Source organism: Triticum dicoccoides, chromosome 3B (assembly GCF_002162155.2).
Source record: "Triticum dicoccoides isolate Atlit2015 ecotype Zavitan chromosome 3B, WEW_v2.0, whole genome shotgun sequence".
Classification (NCBI taxonomy): domain Eukaryota; kingdom Viridiplantae; phylum Streptophyta; class Magnoliopsida; order Poales; family Poaceae; genus Triticum; species Triticum dicoccoides.
Window position 1 is genome coordinate 4,538,759 of NC_041385.1, and position 14,933 is coordinate 4,553,691.

Here is a 14,933-nt window from a genome sequence, read left to right on the forward strand (position 1 = left end):
GTTGGCTCTCTTGGTTGTTGTGGAGTGGAAACTGCGATGGAACGAGTCCAATCGGCGACATCGAGACGTGCTCGATGGTCGTTTGCGGAGCACTCAGTTTGCGCGAGCCCTGTATTTTTCTCTTATGAGCCTTGTCGTCGTGTTTTTTGCTGTCATATTCCGTGACGATGATGTGGCAGGGTTTGTGACAGTTTAGGATCAAAGAAATTAATTGGCAAAAAAGGTATGTTTTTTTGTCTTGTTATAAGAATAGAAACAAGATTAGTGCCTGCCAGCTCACATGCTCTGGCTGCTTAGGGAGCTGGCGTTTGTGCCGCCCCCTTCCAAACAAAACCTCAACCACCAAGCCTGAGCCCGAGCCCAAACCCTGGCTATAAGCCACCGTCGCTCCCCTCCCGTCCCCATCGACACCGCGTCGTCCTCCTCGGTTCCGCCTCCCAGCCCCAGCCCCAACCCCGTCCCCGCCTCCTCCTCCCATCCTCGGTGGCTCGGCTCCCCGCTGCTGACTCGCTGCGGTGCAAGGCAGAGCAAAGGAGAGGAGAGGAAATTGAATAGGAGAATCGGCTCCAATTTTGCCACCCATCGACTGACCAAGATGGCTGATATACCCCTCTTGCCAGTCACCAGTGATGGCGCGGAGGTCGAAGGAGGAGCCGCGAAGCCCAAGAAGAAGGAGACCATGACGTCACTCTACCTCACCTTCTTTGAGACCGGTGCCGACGGCAAGAACCGTGCTTGCAGGCTCTGCGACAAGACATATTGCCTTACCACCGCCACCAGTAAGCAGAGCACACACCCAACCCCCATTCTTTTTTTTACTTGAGGTTACACATCAAGAACAGCGTCTATTCTGCGCATTAATTCATTGGCGTGGTGATACATGCACGCTGTTGAATTCAGCATCCGTTTATTTAGCTTGTGATAAACAACATGGGATTGCAAAATGAACAAACTCGATCCAAAATTTACAACTTGGTAATGAAAACTTTCCTTGGTTTATGGGTTTCTCAGAACCCGCCTCTCAAGTTGGTTTTCGAAGAAGAAAGAAGCAAAAAGTTTGTACATGCCACGAGAAGGGACCGAGCAAAAGCAACTTGGTGCTTGGAGCTTTCTCAAAAGCATCACATGGAATTGTCTTCCCCTCTCTGGCTCCGGAAGGATATGTCAGACGCCGCCGAGGCCTATTTGGCAGCTACGATGACTCTGAGACGAGTTTGGGCCGTAGCTTGGGCTTCCGCAATCGGCTTTTCAGGCATAGAATGTGTCCTTCCATTAGTTGTTGGCTTCCTTTGTCGTTGTCGTGGAGTTGAAGCTACGACGAAGCGAGTCCAGGCAGTGCTCGATGGCCGTTTGCGGAGGGCTCCGTCAACGTGAGCCCCGTGTTCTCCCCCCTTGCGAACCTTGCCGTCGAGGTCGAAGTTGTAGTCGACGTGTGTCGGTAGCCAGGTTGGCCGGTGCCGGTGTCGGTGGCGAGTTGTGTTGCTGTCATGTTCCGCGATGGTGGTGTGTTAGGGTTTACAGCAGTTGAAGCTCCTCCATTCCTTTTAATTGACTGACGAAAATGGCACCGTGGATTTTTATCATGTTAAATAAAAGGTCATAAATAAAAATAGAAACAAGATTGGCGACGGTCAGCTCGCACGCGCCAGCTGCTTATGGAGGGAGCCGGCTGGCGTTCGAGCCGGCCCTTGATTCCGACCCAGACCCCGACCACCGAGCTCGAGCCCGAGCCCAGACCAAACCCTAGCTCCCCACCCGCCCAGATCGGCGCCGCGCCGCGCCGTCCTCCTCGGCTCCGCCTTCCCCTCCCGTCGTCGGCGGCTCGGCTCCCCGCCCCGCCCGCCGCCGCCGGCTCCAATCTTGCCGCGCTCCGTCGACCGACCGTGACCGGGGATGGCTGACATGACCCTCCTGCCGGCCGCCGGCGACGGCGCGGAGGCCGCCAGGCCCAGGAAGAAGAAGACCATGAAGTCGCTCTACCTCGCCTTCTTCGACACCGCCGCCGACGGCCGCTCCCGCGCCTGCCGCCTCTGCGGCAAGACCTACTGCCTCACCACCGCCACCGGTAAGCAAGCAGAGCGCACACCCGCCGATGACCCCAAAACCATTTTTTTTACTGAACAAATCTTCAGAACGCATCAAGAACGCCGTCAGTCTGCGCATTAACTACTATACTTTAGAACACATTTCCTCCGTTCACAAATATTACTCCCTTCCCAAATTACTTGTCTTAGACTTGTCAATGCATCTGACACTAAAACATTGTATACAAATCTAAGGCAAGTAATTAAGGGCGGAGGGAGTACAAACTTTTTTCTGAATCGGATGTATATAGACACGTTTTAGTGTGTTTGTTCACTCGGTTTCAGTGCATATGTAGTCCATATTGGCACGTTTTAGGGTGTTTGTTTACTAATTTCAGTGCGTATGTAGTCCATATTGAGATATCCAAAGCATCTCATATTTGTGACCGAGGGAGGAAATACTAACTCGCCTCACATCCGTTTCACAACGGTTCCAATTGTGATGCAGGCAATCTGGGGAAGCATCTGAACAACCGGCACCCCGGCTACGACCAGCTCGCCGACCACCACCTCCATCTGCAGGGCGAAAACTCTGCCCAGAGCGCCGTCTCCGGCATGTTTGCCAGGAACAAGAAGCCGCACGCCCCGGCGCGAGCTCACCCGCAACCTCAGCCTCAGCCGCAGGCACAGGTTCAAGTTCAGTCTGTTCAGGCTCAGGCCAAAGCGCGGGCCGTCCGCGCTCAGCCTAGCGCGAAGCCGGCGGTGGACGTCGACTACGTCAACTGGTTGCTCCTTCGGTGGCTCATCGGCTCCTCCTTCCCGCCCTCCACCCTCGAGGACAGCTCGTTTGTCGACAGCTGCAGGTATCTGAACCCGGCCGTCAGGCTCTGGCCGAAGGAGAAGGCTCAGGAGATCACCCTCCAGGTGTTCAGGAGCATGAAGGAGGACGTCAAGGCGTCCCTGCAGCGCGTCAGGTCCCGGCTGTCCATCTCCCTTGAGTTCTGGACTTCCTACGAGCAGATAGTGTACCTGTCTGTCAAGTGCCACTGGATCGACGAGAGCTGGGTCTCGCAGAAACTCCTGCTTGACGTGTGCCGGGTTCGGTGCCACTCCACCGGTGCTGACATTCTGCGAGTTCTGCTGGCTGTCTTGCAGGATTTTAACATTGACTTGAAAATCCTTGCTTGCACGCATAATAACAGCCAGCATGCTATCCATGCCTGTGAAGAGCTCAGGCGGGAGCTCGAGTCCCGGAAGCTCCCCTTCTGCTACATCCCCTGTGCCGCAAAGGCACTAGAGGTTATCATCGAAGATGGCCTGCAAAATGTGAAGCCTGTGCTGTCCAAGGCCCGCGAGTTTATCCTCGAGACCAATTCAAACCAGGAGATGATGGTGGATTTTAAGCACTGGACTGAAGTTTACCAAGAAGGCCCGTGTAAATTCCCTCTTGATCATTCGGCAAATTGGAACGGCAACTACAATGTGCTCGACATAGTAAAAAAGGTACTGCACAGTCCATGCCTGCATCTTATTTTCCATCGCGGTTGTTAGTTCTTTTGCTCACGTTTCTTTAATGTTTTTTCTTCAGGCCCCTAACGCGATGGATAACACCATCAAGAAGTTTCAAGACATTTTTGGGTCGAGGGACTGGGTTCTGAGTGACGAGGAGAAGTCAGTGGTGAATTCATTGCACTCGTACCTTGAGCCGTTCTACAAAACTACGACCAACCTTTGTACCTGCAAATTACCAACTGTTGGACTGGTCTTCTTCTTCATGGACCATGTCTTTGAGTTGATCAATGTCTGCCATGACAGCAGCCACCAGAAATTGTTTGAGAAAATCGCCAGGGACATGTCCAAGACAGCTCGTGACTTCACATCTCAAGCTTACAACATCTACACCTTCACGGCCGCAATTCTTGATCCAAGGATCAAAGGGGAGCTCATCCCTGACGCCCTCAACTCCACCAGCAACTTGGAGGACGCAAGGGACCATTTTGTCAGAGACTACAGCAGCATCTTCCAAGCTCCCGGAAATGGCTACAGCACCCAGCAAGACAACACCGACGATGGTGGCGCGTTCTCCTTCGCCGAAGAGATTATTCGCAAACGCCGTCGTGTCAGCATGAGCACTGCCGCTGATGAGCTCACTCAGTATCTCGCGGAGCCCCCCGCACCGATTTCCACTGATGCTCTTGAATGGTGGAAGGGCCACTCCTCCCGTTACCCGCGGCTCTCATTGATGGCCCGTGACTTTTTGGCAATCCAAGGGACATCGTTGGATCCTGAAGAACTGTTCACAAGCAAAGGGGACAGTATCCACAAGCAGCAGTACTGCCTTCCTCTTAGTAGCATGCAGGCTACAATGTGTATAAAATCGTGGATGCAAAGTGGGTACCAGTTCAATTTTCAGTCGACCATTATTGATTTCGAGAGATTAATCGAGTCTGCTACTGCTCCTGATGCTGTGAATGGTCCAGAGTCTTCTTGAGGAATAAATGGTCAGAAATTCAGGATCCTAGATTAGTTCGGTGGCGTCTGTTTCATGTACCATAGGTTCTCATCATGTAAATAGTTCATCTAAGCTGCAAAATGCTGGTTTGTTTGTAGTCTCTGCACAAAATCTCATAGTGAGAATTATGGTGAGCAGTCTGTGTTTTTCAGAATCATGACATGTAAGAACCTTGAAGGTCATGGTAATCAGGAGCAACAGTGCAATTCAGGTTTGTTTCCTGTGAAGATGGCTTAAATGCTTAATACCATAAGTAAGATACATGTTCCTTTATGTGATCAGAGGAGTCCTTTTACTGCCCTTGACTCTATAAATGGTCTAATTCTCTAGGCAGTTCGCTTCAGTTTTTTTGTTATCGCAGTATTATTACTTTGCCTGTACTACAGAGGGTGGCAAAAGTGCCAGAGTTCAGTCCAAAATTACATCAATGGTGTTCATTGGTTTCTACTCCAGTGTGCTGCCAAGGAAGATGGGCGTCTGATTCTGAAGAAAACAAGAGAAGAAAAAGAAATAGATGGGCAAGTTATGTGCATTAAATTCATGTCATTTTACTGATTATTTTGTTGTTGCAGAGGAGAGAAAGCAACTTGAAGTTTGCGAGGAAGGTAATGCCGTAATGCTCCTCACGTCTCCTCGGCATCGGTTCAATCAAATTTTTTATGACATGGGGTGCCATGAATTCTCGGTATCGATGGTTTTAAAATTCTAAGATTCATGCTCGAAAGTCACATGGGAATGGGCTGGGAAATGAGAATAATGCATAAAGTAGTAGATGGTGTGCAAGAATCTTTAGATTTTATTCTGCTGGAATGTGACCTCACCCACACATGGGACAGACTGCCATGCCCACAGAAACACACGCATGACACCTATGTTTTCGAACCTCCAAAGCACAGAACCGCCGGTAAATATTTCTGTGAGTGAAAATGTGTGGGGAAACTGCCGGTAAAATACTTCTTGTGAGGGAAAATGTGTGGGGAACCGCTGGTAAAATATTTCTTGTAGTGTCCCAAATTGTTGAGATATGATGCATGAAACATCAACCGATTCATATTTTCCTAGGGGAAATGAAACATCTTATGGAGCTAAAATCATGCATGGGACAGTGTTGACTTTGATTCATGGCAGCCATGCTTGGATCTTCACTCTGATTTGTTTGGCTTGTACTACATTATACTGCATATTGCAACACCCATTGTCAACAACTAGAGTAATGGAGCTGTCACATGGCCGAAACCGCGATCCGACCTTGGTTCTGCACGATTGGAACCTAGATAGAAATCTCTGGATCTTAGGACCACATGACATGATCACTGTTTTTATTTTCTGCATTCAAGGCACCGACCAGTTGCATGGCACAGCATCTCCCTGCATCATTTCCTGCCTTCCTGGCCATCATTATACCGCACTGATTAGGGATTAGCAGCATTTCAACGACGTTGTTTATCATAATCGGATCGGTTATCTCGTGATGGGCGATGTAAATGACAGTCGGTTCCACATGTCAAGCATCTGATGATGCGTTATCGTGCACTTATTAGCACTAATAGGTGCGATCGTCAGCTACAATCTCTTTTCTTTTATTCAGAAGAAGCATTTTAGAGCACCTAATGCGCCCTTGTTTTTTCCCATCTAGCTCTCAAGTTTCTTCATCCAGCACTCTAATTATCTCAGAACCATGTGGTATACAGGGTGAATATCATCATTTCTTTTACAGCAAACGATCATAATTTTCCTCAGATTCTTACACGAACTTTAGAAAGTGACAATTAACCGCGAGTTTCAGTTTACCATTTTCAACCGCGAGTTTCAATAGTTTAGAAAGTGACAATTAACCGCGAGTTTCAGTTTACCATTCTCAACCACGAGTTGTTTTTCTTGCTCTTTTTACCCTCTAGTCGTGAATTATTCCACATTTTGTACTATTTTACCAGCCTTCCCCATCCTGACATCTCGAGACCGCTTATCAACACTGGAAATTACTAGTTATTAGTACTTTCTAAAAATCACATATTGCTCATTTAACACCACCTTGAGGGGCACTTGTTCCAAAAGACTATATAATTATAATCCTAAGTATGCATTTTTTTTCATATTTAACTTCGTATTGGTAACTAAACTAAGTTGAAGACAGTGAAATTGCGAATTCGGGTTTCAAGGACATTTAAGGAATAAAAAAAGCAACACTATAATTTGACGTACGATTCTAAATGTTCTTTTAGAGCAGGTATCACTCAGTAGAATCAAGAGAATTCTAGCTAATTATGATTGTCATACTTTGTTGATGTCGCCTCTAGGACAACTTCCACACGAGGTTGTTGGGATGGGGGCAAAAATGCGGAAATAATGCATGACGACTATGGGTAAAACTAGAAACACAATTTTTAACCGGGTAACTTTCAACACTTCCACACAAATAAAGGGGTAAAAGGTTAAGTTTAACTCTTACCGTAAACTCTTACGCGGATTCTACAAAGTGACCGTAGACCACGAGAAATTACAGCTCGTCGCAAACGATGGTGCAATTAGATCATTTTTTTTTCTACTGTACTCAGTAACAATGTGTTTTTGTTGATGAGAAATTCGTGTCCCCACTGTACTGAGACATGATGGCATCATCATCAGCAGCATCCTAAGGAGTTGTCTCGAGCCTCCTCTAATCACGCACTAACTGCAATTAATTCCAGTTGCATTACAAAACTGTTTGACCCTGGAGAGAAGAAAACACAAGTAGCCGCACGATCTCCGATGTTTGCGAAAATGTTGGTAGCAGAAAATCTCTGTACAAATTCTGTGGCGATTTACTTTGTTAATAACTAAGATCCCTTTTTGTTTGCGAAAAAAGTTAACTAAGATCCCTGACAAATGCTCATTTGTCAACCTCAGATCTAGACCCGGTGAGATAATAAGGTTTGCGCGATTCATGGATGGATGGATGCTACTCAGGCCCGCCGCCCAGTTGACGCGGAATTGATTTTAACTGCTTTCATCTCAAACTCCAGTTGACGCGGAATTGATTTTAACTGCTTTCATCTCAAACTTGTAAAAACTTTGTATCCCTTTGATCTTTGGTTCAAATTAATGAAACAACTACTTTCATCTCAGCAAGGCTCCCTGTTGCCATTTCAGGACTTAGGGTTCCTTTGATTGAAAGGAGCTCTGGATCCAAACCCCTGAGGTTTAGTTTGGATCCTTGGAATTTCAAAGGAATTTTTTTTAGAGAATGCGAATGAATCCTTAGGGACATTTTCTTTCCTGAGGATTGGTTTGCACTCAAGCCTCTTTGTACAATTCATTTGTTTTCCATGTGGTGTCAAATACCCTTTGATCTAAATCCCCATAGCTCAGTTTTCTAATTCGAAGAACTCAAGATAACATTTCACTGAATCCGACCGTGCGTTGTTCTTGTATAAATCAAGGGGAGGATCTTATGTTCCCTGGAAAAGAAGAAGATGGTTTTATGTTTCAATAGAAACAACAACTTTATTTTCATTGCACGCGATGGCGGGACCCTGTCTAGGTTTCACTAAGCTGTGTAACATCATGTTCATCTAGGTTTTATTGGACTAGTTACAGTGCTCAGAACTTCAAATCCCGATCACATAAAAAACAAGGAGAATTGATCTAAAAGGAGTGAAGCAAAAGCATGATCTGCCATGTATTTTTCCAGAGCTTGTGCTCTCTTTTCTTTTCTGATCTTACACGTGCCGCCGCGATCATCTAAAACTTGGATAAAAATTCAACATGGATGCATGCATCCATGGCCTAGGGTTGCTGCTGGGAAGACAGGATGGCGTCCAGCGCGGTCTTCACTTGGGACAGCTCCGGCGCCTTCCCTCCTTGCACCGGCCAGAACTCGTCGGTCGCCAACACCTGCGCACACACACCGAATATGCGCGAACCGGGTTATAATTCATAGATCCGACATGAGACTGTATGTAGTTCATAGATGTGAATTGGGTCGAAAGAGTAGTCGACGCATCGATGACCGATCGTCGCGTACCTTGACTTGCAGCTGCAGGAACTTGACATAGGTGATTGCCTTCTCGAGCATGGTGACCATGTCCACCTACAGGAGTTGGTTCCATTCAGAAAATTAGCAACTAATGACCAGGTCATTTTTTCACACAAAAACCGTGCTGAAGCATGAGAAGAAGTCATGGTACACACCTTCGTGCCGTTGGGTACAAGATCCTGCAGAACTTTGAGCCTCTCACTGATGCGCTCTCTTCGGACCTAAAGATCCATGATCGATCGGGTAACATGGATTAGTTCAGCTTCGTCGAAACAACTTTCTTGCAGTGCAAAGAATCTTGCACCACAGCAATAGGGAGAAATTGACTCATGCTGATTCTACCTTTGCAACAGCGCTCTGAGGATCCTTGGTAGGGACAACTTTGGCCTTGCTCTTCCTGCCTCCTCCACACTGCTTCTTCGCCGCTGCTTGCGCCTCACCACCCTTATTAAACAGAAGGAAACTTATCAGTTTTTTTTCCCACTCAAATTGACTAGATGCAAAGTTTCAGAAATGTGTCGTGATGCAAGGGAGGAGAAATTTGATGTAGGTACTTACCGAGCTCGAGCGCTTCTGCGCAGACTTGGCCGGCTGCTTGATGCTGCTCTCCTGGATTTCTGGGACGACATCGGCCGACCCTGGGTTCATGAACCCAAACCTGGCCGCGCCGTGCTGATGATCGGCCATGCTGTCCATCCAGAGCGCGCAGTCATCGTCGCCTGTGCCGGAATTATAAGCCAGCTGATGACCGGCACCGCCGGCATGCTCAAAGCTGAGCACCGACGAGGTGGAGCTGGAGGAGGCGCCCGGCGTCCCGCCGGAGGCGTTGTACGCCCAGCTGTAGTAGTCCGCCGCCGACCCGCACCCACCTTTGAAGTTGTCGACGAAGGAGAGCTGGGGCAGGGCGGTGGCAGTGTCGTCGTCTTCATCGTCACCGTCGACGACCACGCCATGGTAGCCGAAGAGCTCGAGGGACATGGAGGAGGGCTCGTCGTCGTACATCGCCCGGAGCTCCCGCGTGGTGGCCCGCTTGCTCGCCATTGGCTAGGCTAGGCAGCTAGCTGCTCTGTGTCACTGTTCCCCACCTAGGTGAGACCGAGCTACTGGTGACGGTGTTCCGGGAAGCTACTACTGGCTAGGGTTCAGGGCAGCTCTTGGCAGGTAGCTAGCTAGGCTCTGTGAATGCATGAGACGTGCAAGCATGCGGCTACTTATATAGAGTGAGGGGTTTCTTAATCGAGTAGGCGCTAGTGTGCAGAGCTTAATGAGCCAGCAAGGTCTTGAGCTGTCAGTGGAATATGGGGTCAAGTGCTAAGAGGGAGACAGACAGCAGTGGACCCATGACTAATTCCCTTGTTATGCTCAGCTAAGTAAGGTAATTAAGTAGTAGTAGTAGTAGTAGAAGTGGAACTAATCCCCTCCACCCATGTTCCAGTGCCACATAATCTATACTCCTCCACATCCGGGCTCTCTCTTCATGTGGCATTCAAGGCCAAGTTGATGCTGTTTACATTAGTTAAACAAGGGGGAGGGGAGCTAGGTGGTGATGACGTTGTGACAAGCTTGTATTCAATTCAGTTCAGGCTTAGCATGCATGCATGAAACAAGCTTGCTGGGGAACTGCAATGCAAATAATTAGCTGGGATGTCATGCTCCCATAAATGCAGCCTCCCTCTCAACCTCCATTGCCATGTGTAAGGTAGCTAGCCCATGTGTAAGGTACCAGCCAAGCAAAAATATGTGTAGGTTCTTATATTGGGTAACTTCAATTATTTCCCTGGTATATTGATCAGCCGTACGCCGTACAAGAGTACATATTTCTTCTAAATATTTATTAGGTTACAAAATATTGGTCAGGTTTAGGCACCTGCTAGCACAGTTATGTCAAAAACAAGAAACTATCTCCTACTACTTCCAATTAATGGAAGCAAATTCTAGTTTCTTGTGTTCACTGTAATATATTTGACATGAACTTTACCTTCATTAGCGACTAATGCAGATCACCAACAGTTGCACGCAGCAATTCGCCGCGGACTTAACGAAACCAGGTACCAATGTAGAATTGTATACATATATGCTCTCCAGACCAAGTCATCGTAAACGTGGCTCAAAAGTACTGGACCAAATGCAGTAAACTGAGAGGAAGCATCCATGCGTATCCTACTCACATGGGAAATCGTTTGTTATTCACACGTACCTTAAAAGAATATCTTGTGCCGGGGCGATGCGCAGGATAAACACCCCGTGGACATCCCACGCGGATCAGGATCCGCCTCCGGCTTCGACGTGCGCTCACGATCGACCCGGTAAATTCCCTGTACATGGCCTGATTAATGAACACAGTGTGGCCTTTCAAAGCTTCACATGGCCTAGCTAGCAGAGCTCAGCACTGCAAGTGTCACACTTATTGCAGGAGCATAAACAAAGCCCTCCTTCCCCGAGTATAAACTGATAAACCCTGGACGTGCGACGCAGTCGCGGAGCACCCACGTCGTCTTTCCCTACCGACCCAACCCGACGGAGCCCCTCCCCGTGCATCTCGCTGTAGGAATGCATATTGGAAACGACGTACAGGGTACTATAATAAGGCATCTTCTATGACTAGTTGACTACACAAGGACGTCTACAATTATATATACATATATACATGCTAGGGTTCGAGTAAACAACTGGTGCTGCACGCCTGTACTATTCCTTGTTGATCAGGCAGATGCATGGGGGGATATGGACGGCTGATGCTTCGAGCAGCCTGCAGATGGATTTTCTAGTGTGGCTTTCTTATCTGAACTATCTAATGCTTTCTTTCTTATCTGAATTCACTAATGGTTTTCTTTCTTATCTGAATTCTCTAATGGCTGTACAGCTACAGGTTATGATACCAAGGCTAGCTAGCTAGCTGCCCCTTTGCCGACCACGGCACGCGTACCCACCCACCATCTTGTCCCTAAGCAGCTTAGTCAATACTCGGTACTTACTGATGAGTAACGCCAGCATTCCAGTGATGTGCAGGCTATATATACTACTGACAGCAGGATATGCAATGCAACTGAGGTTATTTGTATAGACTAGAGTCTCTTACCTCGTGGAGCCATCAAAACGCGTCTCCAAGTATGTTGCTTCGCAGTTACTTTTATCTAGGTACCCCTCTGGTTCAGGTCCCAGCATGCACTGCAAAACATAACCTGTTCAAGACTTAGGATTCAGTAGTAATATGCTCGTGAATTAATAATCGCTAGGCAGTGTTAACTCTACCTTGTCACGCACCCCAGGTACTGCAGGATACAGCTCATCATATCCTACGGACGAGCTCTGGAATTCTTCAGTTATGGGGCAGGAAATTCAGTGCATTATGCAAGTCATTGATACGGATCAGGATTTCAGGCATTGCTGAGACATTGCACCCTCAGCTCCAAGATAGCATTTCTAGTAACGCTTCTTTCACCCTTCAGTTAAAATTGGCACACAAAAGTAAATTGCACCCTTGTTAAGCAATAACCACACCAAAACAACCGTCATAATTCACTTCAAGGAGAAAATTTATAAAACATGACATCATCAGAAATTTCGAAAACAAAGAACATGGTACCGGTAAGCTTCGTGTTGCCTACATGACATGCCTACTGACACTAGATTATGATGGGGCCTGTTTGGCCCAGTTAACCTTTGGCCTTGTATTAGTTAAATAAGCTTAACCAGTTAAGTTACGACTTCGAACCAAACAGCTTATTCAGGCTTAACATTAAACAGAACATCCCTGCCATAACAGTGTCAGAGCAAGTAATTTGCCCCAATTTAAGCTTTGGCCTATTATTTAAATATGCTTAACCAGTTAAGTTAGGACTTTGAACCGAACAGCTAACTTATTCGGGCTTAACGTTAAACAGAACAGCCCTGCCATAGTAGATTCAAAGCAAGCAAATGGGCCACAATTAGGCAGGACCTCATGACTTGTTAGTTTGGTTGCCCAAATAGCTTCAGGCTTATCTATAAGCTATAAGCCAGTTGAGCACCTTACAGGACAAGCTTAGTAGCTCACAGAAATTGAATAGCACAAGCAAGTATACAGCCAACTGAATTACTACTGTCTAGTAGAGTCACTTGTCTCAGGAGTTAAAGGAGTTTAACAGTAGAAAAAGGTAAAACATTGTCTTTGCTAGGGGCAGATCTTCCAAGAATGAGACACTTCCCTTGGAACAGACTGAAGTATTGAACACCTAGACAATTTCAAGTTGATGAGAACAAAGTTGGCCATCTACCCCATAATATTATGGGACGGAAGGAGTATTAGACTACATGTGCCAGGCCCTCGGGCTATAACCTGGGTATTATTCAATATATCCCTTTTGGCTGGGGTATCAAGCAAACTCACATAAATACTCTTTGGTCCCATACTCACTCACAGGAGTGCCATCAGCAACCGGATTTGTGGCAATGTTTGGGGAGAAAGAATGAATGACAAGTCGGCCCCAAACTGGGTGGCGTGTCCACCGCCTCATGTCGAATACCAGGGTTAAATTCAGTGAAACGACATTAAGAGTACAGGATCCTAAACCAGACCGTTGCAGAGTTCAAGGTTGAAATGTGAACTGGGGGAGAGTTCAAGGTTAAGACTGTTTGATTCAAATTGGGAGAGAGTTTGAGGTTGAAACCGTTGCCTCAATTTGAAGTGCCAAAATAAATAGGGTAGATACAAGCTGATGATACATATGAAACAGCAAAGAAATAAATATAGGGGGTGTATTCATGTTGAAGAGATAAGAGAACCACTGAAATTTCAGCCATGAGCCACAAACTTCCACTACAGACATGTTTCTGTAAATATCTTAAGATATAACTGACATAAAGCAACACGAGGTAATTCAATACTAGCAACCTAGCATTACAGAAGTCAAGAGAAAAGAGAACAGCCTAGTATCGCGAAGTTGCATCACAATCTGAAGAAAGCTTGTACTTCTAGTGTTCGACAGATGAAACATTACCAAGAGCCATCACTTCACTTGTTCACCTACTGGAGTCCTCAAGCACCTTGTTGTAGAGCAGGGCACGACTACGAATCCACACCTAATGATGCCATCTGTCTGTCGAGCTCATTGCCAGCCTTCTTCAGAAACACATCCCACCCACTGCCATCCCCCCAATCCAGCATATCATACGGAATTGCTGTCATTAACCCTGGCCTCACTGCACCCTGCTGCATCACCACTCGAAACTCCAGCTCGTCCTCCCCTCTCTGCTCCTCCTCAAGCTCCTCCCATGTGAACAGCAGCGGCAGGGTATAGCCACCCCAAGGATTGAAGTCGATCAGCTTCACCCGGCCATCGGCTCTCACATACAGATCAAACGTATAATTCTCTGAAGCGAACTGTGGCTCGATGAATTCTTCGAAGAAATCCTCGGTCTTAGGCTGCACCTCAGCGCTCCACCCAGGCAGCGAAGGGTAGTAGGCAGACGGGTCCCTCTGCGACACACCGACCAGCTTCCGCCCCCGCACAAAGCAGCGGAACTCCGACTCGGGGCGGAGGCCTGGGTACCACTTGCGGAGCGCGAGGTAGTACTGGAACCCATCGTCGACCCAAGTCTCATCATCATCACTGCTTTCTTGTTCGGCATCCTCTTCCGGCGCACCACTCCCACCGCCACGGGCACCTCCATCGCTGCAATTCTCACCAGGATCACTCAGACCGCCCTCTGCGGCATTCCGTCGAACAGGCTTGGCGCGCAGGAAGTCGTGGCAGGAGCGGCGCGCGGAGACGAGGTCGTGGGCGACGCAGTCGGAGGCGCGGAGCAGCATGGCGACCTCGGCGAAGCAGGTCCAGCGGACGGTGCCGTCGGCGGCCATGAAGACGGCGTCCTTGGGCGCGCTCCAGTTGAGCTTGGGGAGCGCGGCGCCGCCGAGGCCGGCGATGGCGGCGTTCACCGCGGCCTCGAGCTCCGGGAACGCGGGCGGGGGCAGGCCCTCGTCATCGTCGGAGTCGGAGCCGGAGCCGCCGAAGAGGGGGTCGGTGTTGTCGCGATCGAGGAGGGAGACGGGGTCCGGGAAGTGGCCCTGGAGCGGCGGGAAGGGCGCGCGGCCGGAGGTGAGCGTCGGGAGCACGAAGGGGAGCGGCCCCTGCTCGCCCTCGTCGGGGCCGTCGGGGCCGGGGTAGGCGGTCCGGCCGGCGAGGTAGCGGAGGAAGGCGGCCGGGAGCGGGATGATGGCGGTGGGGACCGTGTGGCGCCGGAACGCCGGGTACCACTCCTGGATCTGGCAGCGGAGCAGCTCCTCCAGCAGCATCTCCGCCGGCTCGTCGGTTGGGTTCGGCGGCGGCGCTCGGCGTCGGTCCTCGTCGCCGGCGTCGTGCTCGCGGTTCGCGTGGTGGGAAGGCCGGGCTGCGAACGAGGG

At 48.7% G+C, this 14,933-nt stretch overlaps 2 protein-coding genes across 3 annotated transcripts; both read right to left on the reverse strand.

Annotated features, from left to right (window-relative positions):
* Positions 1–8,063: 8,063 nt before the first annotated feature.
* LOC119274263 (transcription factor LATE FLOWERING-like) lies at positions 8,064–12,026 on the reverse strand. 2 transcript variants are annotated; one of them, XM_037554932.1, is made up of 7 exons: positions 11,804–12,026; positions 11,631–11,719; positions 9,110–10,866; positions 8,894–8,995; positions 8,707–8,772; positions 8,540–8,605; positions 8,064–8,409 (listed from the first exon to the last, which is right to left on the reverse strand). In XM_037554932.1, exons 3-7 carry the CDS (start codon positions 9,590–9,592, stop codon positions 8,302–8,304), a joined length of 825 nt encoding a protein of 274 aa, XP_037410829.1. In that variant the 5' UTR covers positions 9,593–10,866; positions 11,631–11,719; positions 11,804–12,026; the 3' UTR covers positions 8,064–8,301. The 2 variants fall into 2 exon arrangements, with proteins under 2 accessions (XP_037410829.1, XP_037410830.1); XM_037554933.1 differs by having other exon boundaries at positions 11,631–11,733.
* A 1,244-nt stretch (positions 12,027–13,270) lies between these two features.
* LOC119274264 (cell division cycle protein 123 homolog) lies at positions 13,271–14,933 on the reverse strand. Its single transcript, XM_037554934.1, has one exon. The coding sequence runs from the start codon at positions 14,823–14,825 to the stop codon at positions 13,599–13,601; it is 1,227 nt and encodes a 408-aa protein (XP_037410831.1). The 5' UTR covers positions 14,826–14,933; the 3' UTR covers positions 13,271–13,598.